The sequence below is a fragment of the Nothoprocta perdicaria genome, unplaced genomic scaffold (assembly GCF_003342845.1).
Source record: "Nothoprocta perdicaria isolate Ctin4 unplaced genomic scaffold, notPer1 scaffold_334, whole genome shotgun sequence".
In the NCBI taxonomy this organism is placed as follows: Eukaryota; Metazoa; Chordata; class Aves; order Tinamiformes; family Tinamidae; genus Nothoprocta; species Nothoprocta perdicaria.
The window spans coordinates 614,118-624,252 of NW_020455571.1; the positions used below are offsets into that span (position 1 = coordinate 614,118).

The 10,135-nt window shown below is 51.8% G+C and overlaps 1 protein-coding gene across 1 annotated transcript in view; it reads right to left on the reverse strand.

The window, feature by feature from the left end:
- Positions 1–6,317, reverse strand: part of LOC112951047 (proline dehydrogenase 1, mitochondrial-like) — a 17,035-nt gene extending 10,718 nt beyond the window's left edge. The window contains exon 1 of the mRNA XM_026043670.1: positions 6,175–6,317. Within this exon, the coding sequence (XP_025899455.1) occupies positions 6,175–6,317 (143 nt within the window). The remainder of the gene's footprint in view (positions 1–6,174) is intronic.
- Between the last annotated feature and the right edge of the window lie 3,818 nt (positions 6,318–10,135).

Here is a 10,135-nt window from a genome sequence, read left to right on the forward strand (position 1 = left end):
CCCCGGCGCGTGTCCCCCGGCACCGCCTCGGCCCGTGCTGAGGTGCCCGGCCCCGCTCCGGCTCCGCGGGGACATGTTGTGCCCGGCGCCGCTCGGGACAGCCCGGCATTTCGGCGCTTGGCAGCGGTTACGGAACGCGGTGTTTCCTCCACGCCCTCGCCGTGACTTTCCCGCTGCCATCAGCGCCAAAACCGTGGAGGAGCCGCAAGCTCCTGTGCCAGGTTTCTTCTGGGCACGTCCCCTCCTTCCCTAGTCAGCCAAGAGGAGGCCGAGGAACAGCGAAGGGCTTTGCCACCCGTGAAAGACATGCGTTAAAAAAAAAAAAAAAAAAAAAAAAAAAAAAAAAAAAAAGTCGATTACGGAAAAGCATCCGTTTGGTTAAAAATATTTCCTGTGCTGTGTTAACCCTTTCCTGTTATTCACAGTGAAAGGTCTGAGCGCTACTCACCAGCCGAGCGGACCCCTTGGCCATGACCTCATTGCTGCAGCTCAGACTGCCGTGCTGGGGTCCCACCAAGCCCAGGAGCTGCTGTGGGGGGGGACAGTGCGAGGTCTGCTCCTCCGGTGTGGGGGCTGCATCGAGCCCCCAGACTTGACCTGTGAAGTCCAGCCTGGTCCAAAGCACCAATATTAGGGGAAAAGGGAGTCCAAGAGTGGGTGGACTCAGCGGCACCAGCAATGGTGCTGAGCCAGGGCAGAGTCTATTATTGATGGCCTCAGAGCCCATAAGATGCAAAGAAACAAGTATCAATGCAAGACAAATAGGTGCGAAAGGGATTTAGTGGGGGAGGAGATGACAGTTTGGAAAGGGAGATGATGCCGCATGCATATTTCATGGGCTGGTGTGCGCTGGAGAGGCATTTGACACGGCAAAAAAAAAAACGAAACAAAAAGCAGATGGCAACAACCTACAGCAGCCACTCACAGCACCGGGGAAGGACATTTCTGAGGGCAAATGTTGCTCCTTCTGTGGTTTGCCAAAAATGTGGGGCTGCCCTGGCAGCCTCTTCTGCTAATGGCTCTTGGGGCTGAACTGGCCTGCGCTGGGAGTGCCCTGGGATTAGCRGGATGGCAGGTTGAGGTGTCCTCTGTTTGTCCCTTTCCGCCCCTCTTGGCATCGGTTCCTCTCGCTCGTACCTGGAGGTCGCCTCTCCGGGGGGCTCCGGCTGCTCCTTGGTGCCCCCGGCCGCTGCAGCCCTCGTGCATCCGCCTGCTCCCGGCTCGCTGCCTGCCTGGATTCCCTGGAGAGCTGCTGCTGCTGCAGGTCCCTGGCGCTCCTCGGGCTGCTCATCTGCCCGCCCCGTGTCCAGCATTGGCGCCGGGAGCCGCTTCCACGCAGCGGCCAGGATGTCAGGAGGAGGCTGCGGGCGCCCTGCCAGCCTGCCGGTGCTCACCGGGACACTCCGTGCCCGGGAGCAAACGGAGCCAGCTCAGGAGCCCCTGGATATTCCACAGCAAGGGACCCGGTCTGCACTGCCCAGGAAGCCGATTGCGTTGTGGGGCACCCATGTCCTGCCTCTGCAGGGCAAGCGCCCCTTGCTGCCTCAGTGAAGATGGGACGAGACCCTGGATGGGGCAGGGAAAGAGCACCCCATTCCCTGGCATTTGCTACGTACACCCCAATTATTTGCAGTGAACCACACACATAAGAATAAGAAATAAATGTCAGGCTCCTTCCCCTGCTCCCTCTGCGCTCCCGAAGTGCTGATGTGGTTGAGCGGCCAAGAGAAAATACCTCGGTGAATTCCCATCTCCAGAAAGGTCAAAGCTGTCCAAAAAAAAAAAAAAAAAAAAAAAAAAAAAAAAGAAGGTTGCCTTCTAAAGGGCACCCGGGACGTATTTGAGGGCAGAGACGTGCACATCAGGCTTCCCTGGGTTGGGCTTTTTTTGCAGAGGATCTCTCTGCTTTTTGGACATCCCTCGCAGCCGGCCAGGCAGGGCACTCCGGCCACACAAAGGTGGGTTGTGTGAGATGGTGGGAAGTGCCTGGGGAAGAAGRAAGGTTGGCAAACGCCTCAGAACAGTTTTGCCACACTTACAGACTAGAAATGAGCACGTTTAAAGATTTCTGGGGAAGTGGAGCCTGGGGAATAGGCATAAAAATGTCTTTTTCCAAGCTGAGTCCCTTGGCTGGGGGTTGTTTATGGAACCTGGATGCCAGAGCAGCTGGAAGGCTGCCAGGTCTATTTTAGACCTTCATGAATGATTTAAGCGCCTCGTGCTGGAGAGCATTCCCAGGAAAGCAGCAGGGAAGAGAGGATGAAGAACAAAAGTGCTCCGTCCTGGGGCACCCAGGGCGCTGGGGGGCTCAGATAAGGGGCCACCCGGGGCAAATACAAGAGCCCCTTGGTGTCACTATGAGACTTTGGATGCTGGTGCCTACAGTGGTTTGGGCATGGCCAGAAATTGTCAGGCTTTGGGTTAGCCGTGATTTCAAGGCCAATACGGATTCACTCAAGCAACCTTTGCCCTTGAGAACGTGGCTGCTCCTTATTGATTAGTGCAGCGTCTCACCGTCCTAAAAATACAGCCCTTAATTACTGCCCCTCGGGAAGAGGAGATGTCGCTCGGCAAAAGCCTGTTGATTTGAGGGTTGCTGCAGACGCGGCGAGGCCCCTGTGGTCAAAGAGCCTTGATGTCCACGACACAGACGTGGCTCCTTTCAGCAGGCGCATTCCTGTCCGGTGCACGGGATGGGTCCGTTCCCAGCCGGCAGCGGGTGACGGATGCTGACTTTTGTCCAAGTCATCTGTTGGGCTTCTTTCTCTGCGTTTAACTGAGAGAGGGCAGCACAGAGCGATGCTTGGACTTTCTTTCCAGGAGGAAAAAGGAAAAAAGGGAAAAAAGGAAAACATGCCCTTTCCCCATGCATTCCTGAGATGATCATGGAGAAATGGAGTAAAGCTGCTCATCTCTCTTCTGTGCTTCCTCTGCTCCTTTTTTCATAGGAGGAAAGGGATAAAATGGTAAAAAATGAAACAAAACCTTTAGGGTTTTCTAAAGGCAGGAGAAAGTTGGCTTTTCCCCACTCGAACAGAATGTGTTGCAATATGGGAACTTTGGGTTTATCCTGGATGGGAGGATCCAGGCTGCTTCCTGGCCCTGTACGATCACGCAGTCATTTCCCACTGCAAATGGTATATCCCATTTCCTAGAAGTTCTGCCCCAAACCCTAATGGTAATTCCCATGACCAGCAGGATGCTGCTGCCCCTGGATGGAGAGCAGTACTGGGAGCAGTCCCACAGGAGCAGCCTGTGGATGGGACGCAAGGGACATCCTGGGACAAGCTAAGGACAAAAAGCAGGAATTGCTGCAGGGAGAAGCGACTGATGATGCTGGAACCCCGCCGGCTGCCAGGGCTGGCTGTGCCTGGCTTGCTCCCTAGCAAGCGCATCCAGCGGCAGCCTGGAATCCATCCATCATCCGAYGGAGGAGCCGGGCAGAGCTCCCCGTCTCCACCTGCCTCTCTCCGTGCTCCGTAGCCTCCGTCGTATTGTGTGATCCCTCCTCCTGATTAAACATGACAAGCACCTCAGGGTCAAGCGACACGAGAAAGAAGGTCCTTGTGCTCCTGCATCCATGACTTCCATAGGCATTAGGAGGGAATGGTGAACTACATGCACTCCTAAACATATGTATCATATAATGGGCTGCAGCTCCCTGCTCCCCTTTCTCTTACCACAGCATTTGCTGCTCATCTTTCAACGCTGCATCCTCACAACTCTCTTCATTTCTCCACTTTCAGTCTAGTGGTTGGGGTGCTTCAGTTTGCATGTCTGAAGTACCTTCTAAAGGTTTTTTAAATGTGATCTCTTACTTTTTATTGGAGGAATTGTCACAGAAATCCCTTTGTATGGAAGCATTTGGGACTCCAGGTTCCCTGTTTCCGATTACGTCACTGAGAGTCAAGTGACATAAGAAAATGGCTTTGTTTTCTCTGCCTAAAACAGGCATTGGAAAAAAAAATCAAAAAAAAMMCCCCACTCTCCTGGCTATTGCTCCAGTTTCCAAAACTACCTTGCTCCTTGACTCTTCCTCAGTTCTCTTACCACCATCCCRCCATGCTCTGCCCATCCAGAGAGATAAGGGAGGAGACAAGGAACATCTCGCATGGGTGACATTCAAAGCTTGCCTGGAAAAAGTGACGGCTTCGCTGGTGCCTTCTCCAAGCAGGAGATGCCATGGGCCCCCACGACCCTCAGCAATGTGTTCCTGTGACCCAAGGGCTCATTGCACATGTGGAAGCCATCCATCCCAAGACGTGCAAGGTGAGGGCAAGGCCGAGACCAGCGCTGTGCTGAGCCTGGTCCTGCCGAGCAGCTGCCAGGGGATGCCAGGCCGGGGGCTGCAGAGCCGCCAGCAAACACCACATCCCCGATCCCCAACTAAAATATTTTTTCAGCATTGTTCGCCAAATTCCTGCAGATTTTCCTGGGGACAAGGGAAGGCAAAATTCCAAGTCCCTGTTCTACAAGCTGGAGGTGTGACAGCTTTCCACTGGGGTGGCTGTTTTTTTTTTTTTTTTTAAACAGAGGCCAAACAAAGTCATTTTCTCTCATTAGAGCTGCTGATACAGCTGGAAAAAGTGAGCTTGCTCTCGAAAGCTTCTCGTCCGTTTTCAGCTCATCTGCCACCCTGATGAAAAGCTTCAAAAGGTCGTTTCTCCCAACAAACTCTGGGTGTTTGGCTCTCTCAGCTTCAATACTTATCCCTGTAAGTGTGCTCAGAAACTACAACTGGTTTCCCTGAAATTTGAAAGGAAAAGAGGCCCAGGGATGGAAAGTTTCAGCCACAAAGAATACGGCTGGGCAAGATATAGGCAAATGGGGGCACCAGGGCAAATAACCTCTTTCCCTGGCTCAAGGGCCAGTTTGGACACTGGACAATGCTCCTACCAGCTGGACTATGCTGGCCTATAGCGCACAATCTCAGACCATTTATATTAAGCTTTTCTTGTCTCTGGAGTTGTGACCGTTCCAGAACTGCACATCATGGTGGCTTCACWGCTGGTGGGGATAGTGTCCTATCCRTCTCCTCCCAGTCCTTCCCCACCGCGGGAGTCTCTGCAGTGCTTTGCCCAGCGGGCGGGCTGTGCACAGCRGATGCTGTCCCCCCATTGCTGCCCCAGAGCAATCCCAACACACCACGACCTCTTGCTGGAAATCAGGAGCTGGAATCATTTTGCTGGCTCTAGTCGCAGGCAACGCTTTCCAAAGCAAGTTGCTGTTCAGCGTGCCTGCACTTTCGAAGATGGCTCTTCGCTGCAAATGAACTTGCTTTCATCATGGAACATGCTGGAAACCTGCTTCGAATCCTTTTCCCTCCGGTGACTTCTTGCACTCTGGAAGATGAGCCAGGCTGTTCCTGCAAGGCTTGATGAGTTCTCCAGAAGGAGCCTCTTCACCCTCCCCAGCACTGCCGAGCTCCGTGCTCCTTCCTGCTGCTGGAGGGACTGTGCAGCGCTCCCAGGCCACTGCAACACCTCTCCAAGGAGTCCCCTTGGAGCTGAGGCCAAAGACAGAATAAATCCAGCCCCAGAGGATTAGCTGCGAAAGAAAATTGGATTTGAGTCATTCTGAGTATATGAGGTTTTTTGGTGTGCTATTTTTTTCCCCCCTCACTACTGGGGCATCTAGTTCAGGGTGAGAAAAAGCAGGATGAGGCTGAAGTGTTTTAACCCCTCTTTGTGGGAAGGTCAAGGTTGCCATCCCTGCACTTCATGTGGGATTGCTCAGTGCTCCTTGTCTCCTGAGAACACCTCCTATCCCCCACGTTTTCCTCTCGGGGGAAGAGATGCTAACCCAGAATAAGTAAAGCAGCTCCAACAAAGCCCGTGCGAGGGGTCCAGGAGCAAGACACCCTGCCCTTCGCACTGACTTGGGAGCAGCAGTAATAGAGCACCGAAGGCCGTTCTGATCTGGTCCCAGTGCTGCTCTTTGCTGCAGTGGTCAATGCAGCACGTGCCATTTCTYTCCTCATTCTCTTTGGGGTGATATTATGGAGAGGCCCAACTGGCAGYGAGCTTTACCCTAGAAAGGGGGAGTCAGGTAAGAGTAAACTCTGCATAGATGAGGCACTGGGTGACCGTGGGAGAGTGGGATGAGGGGCACAGTGATGTGCGTTGCCAGGAGAGAAGATGCRAAAATGGGTGGGCAGCTGCTGCACGACTTCACCATGAAGGAGACGACTTCACCATGAAGGACATGGCTTTGCGATGAAGGACATGACTTTGTGATGAAGGACACGGCTTCGCCATGAAGGACACCACTTTGCGATGAAGGACACGACTTTGTGATGAAGGACATGGCTTCGCCATGAAGGACATGACTTTGCCATGAAGGASACGACTTTGCCATGAAGGACACGACTTCACCACGAAGGACACGACTTCACCATGAAGGACACGACTTCGCCACGAAGGGCTCTGCTTGGCCCCTGAGCCTGAGATTGTGGCTTCTGACCAGGACCCTGGAAGTGTGGAGCAACGGGAGCACGCAGGCCTTGGAGCGTGCAGCAGCTTTGGGAGCGGACAGCAACGGGAGCGCGCGGGGCCTCGGGAGCGCGCGGGGCCTCGGGGCGCGCAGCCGCGCGGCTCCGCCCGCCGCTCGCGGGGCCGCGCTCGGTGCCGGTGTCGATATTGGTTTCGGTGCCGGTGTCGATATTGGTTTCGGTGCCGGTGTCGGGGCCGATACCGCCCCCCGCAGCAGCCGCACTGGTCCCTGCGCGGGGGGGACTCCCTGGGGGGAGGTGTGCCCGTGTCGCCGTGCCCAGCAAGACCCACGCGCTGCAGCCCTGCGCGTGGGTGATGCTGCCCCGGCCCTGGGCTGGTGCAGGTCTCCYTCCCAAGAGGCTCCCTCCTAGGCCAGCGCTGCCTGCCTGGTCCTCATCCCAGCGGCCGCGGCGGCTGCAGAGAGCGTCCTGGGAGAACCTCCCAGCCCATCCATCATACCCAGCCTTGGCATTTCTGAGGAATCGGAAGCAATAAATCCTGCCCGGGACGTGCCTGGAAGCCGGTGTCGAGGGCTGGTGGTGCTGCAGCTCCCGGCTCGCCGTGCTGCCCGCTCCCGCAGGGTGACCCCAGGCCGGGGCCACCCCGTCCCAGGCAGCACCATCCCTGGGACACCTTCCTCTTTAGCTCTTGRTATAATACGTGATTACTGGCGGGCCACAGTTGTGCCGTAAGGAAAAGTGCACATCTGTGTGCAGCTGTGGGCTTCCTGGTACAAGCAGGACATGGGCTTATGGGCACAAGTCCAACAAAGGGCTGTGAAGATGTGTAAGGGACTGGAGTGTCTCATGGGTGAAGAGATGCTGAGGGAGCCGGGACTGCTCAACCTGGAGGAGAGAAGCCCGAGAGGGGACTTGTCAATATGAGGAGATACCTGTGAGGAGATGTCAAGAGGATGGAGACAGACTGTTCTCAGTGGTACCCAGTAACAGGATAAGGGGCAGTGGGCACAAACTGAAAGAGGAATTCTACCTAAACATAAGAAGACATTTATTATTATTATTATTATTTTTCCTGAGAGTGTGGTCTAACACTGGAATGGATTGYCCAGAGAGTTGTGGAGTCTCTATCCTAAGTAACATTTAAAACAGAACCAGGCACTGGTTCTGGTGACCCTGCTGTGAGCAGAGGYATTGAGCTAGGTGATCTCCAAAGGTACCTCAACCTCACGGATTTGTCTATAACAAGGTTGCTGAAAGCTGAAAAGATGGAACAAATGTCCAAGACCAGAAAGCAAGGAGAAATAAAAAGATGGTCTGAGCCCTTCCTTGTCTTTTTATTTTTCCATGTTCTCCTTTACAACCTCATCACTATCTGAGGCATCTCCACCTGCAGAGAACTGAYGGGTGGTAGTGGGATGGAAAAAGAAGATATTAGACCTCCCCTTGGCTGTTCAGTGTCACCACAGGGCATCAAAGTGGAACTTGGCTTTTTCCCAAAGATGACAGCAGTTCAGGCCTAAAGCTACATTTCCCTGCTCATTGCAGGATCACAAAAACCACCATTATTATAATAAACAGTATGTACATGTACATTTTTTTTCTTCTTGTAAGGATGCTGGGTTCCTGATTAAACACAATTTTATCATGACATTTTGCTCCATGAGTAAATTTGAGCRAACTCCTCTTTGGCTATGCCTGCCGCTCCAGTCTTGCTCAGCAGAGCACAGACGGTCTGGTAACAATATAGCTGCCAAAAAATTCTAAAAATAAAATCTGTCTTTTTCTTTCCTCCAGAGAAACATTGCAGAATCGCATTTTCCTCCTGGTCCAAACTGTCAAGGCTTTCTGAAGGGAGAGGCTGCTGCGGTGTGTGACACTGAACTCCAGGAATGCCTCATTTCACTTTTCTGAAGTATTTTGTTGTGAAACCTGTTTTTTTTTCTGTTTTTGGCAGTGGCTGAGGAAACAGGGAAAGCAAATGTTGCAGGGTGTATCCAAACATTAGTCATGGGTTTGAGCTTGGAAGCTCCTTGAGATGAAGGGCCGCTCTGGGAAGCGCTGGGAAGATGAAATGTGGAGGGATGAACTTCACTCCTCTGCTCCCTAGGGATATGGATGGTTCCTGTCTTAGGAGTGGGAGTCTACTGGTTTAAACTGGAATGATTTCTAAGTAAAAAAACCCACTAGAGTATATTCTATATTCTATATTCTATATTCTATATTCTATATTCTATATTCTATATTCTTTATTATGTACTATGTACTATGTACTATATATTATACATTATACATTATACATTATATATTATATATTATATATTATATATTATATATTATATATTATATATTATATATTATATATTATATATTATATATCATATCTATTACACATCATATATATTACATATTATATCTTCTATATTCTATATATATTATAAATATATATATATCTTATTACATATTATACTTAGATTTTCTTAATAGTAAGGTCAAGCCCATGCATTTATAGCATGGCATCGCCTGAGACGTTCTGCTCAGCTCAGAGGGGCTGCACCACTTTGCAGACGTGCTGGCGAGGCCGGGTGGTCAACCCTTGGGACAGARCTTGGCTCTGGGAGAGCTGAGCAGGAGGGAGCCGGGCCCGCCCCGGCAGCCCTAGCGGTCCGGGGACTCTTCTCCACGGCGCTGCATCCTCCAGGAGATCCCGTGCTCGAATCCCAATGCTTCCCAATGCAGGGTCTGGGCAGCAGTGAGCAGTGGGGCTGTTGCCACAGCCGCTCTCAAATCCATGTGGTCCCTGCCCTCCTTTCCGAAGGAAGACCTGTCACTTACCGCTGCTGAATTTGTGTCAGGACGTTGGGATCGCCCAGATATTTTCTACTCATTCTGTCCTCCCACCGCTCTCCCCGCCTGGGTGTCTCCTCCACATTTAGGATGTCCTCTCAGTCCCCAAAGCCGAGCACCTAAAGGGAAGAGGAATCCAAGGTGACCCTGGAGAGAGCTCTGCAGAACCTCTCAGCCTGCTGGGGAATGGAGCTAGCTTGGCTTCCAGCACCAATATCCAGTCAGTTTTACCTGTCTCCCAGGRCTTTCCCTCAAATTGTGTTTCCATGTCTCCTTTATGAGAGTGTCACACAGGGCAGCTCTGGAGGCTTTGCTTAAGATGTGTCACATGAACTGCTTCCTCTTCCTCCACTAGACCAATTACCCTGGCAAGGAGGGAAATTAGATTGCCTTGACATGAATTGTGCTTGATAAAATTGTGCTGACTGTTGTTTTTTTCTTTATATCACATTATTGTCCTCTATGTGTTTACAAGTGGATTRTTCAATAGTTTGTTCCAAATTTTTTTCCAGGAACTGAAGCTGGGCTGGCTGGTCTCTAACTCCCCAACTCCTCTAGCCCCTCATTTTTACAGAGAGATGTTATATTTATCTTCTCTGGAGCCTCTTGAGCCTTCATAAATTGTAAGGAACTAGTGTTAATGGTTCAGAGATGGCCTAGATTTCCCAGGGCCACTTTTCCAGAACTCTGATTGCTAGAATACACCCAGCTTATCTCCGTATCATATAACTCTTTCTTTTCCAGGTTGGCCTAATCTTCTATTTCTTAACTAAAGATAAACACCCAAGGCACTGACCACAGCCTTATACAGTGAAAACCGTGGTGAGCAAAGCACTGGCT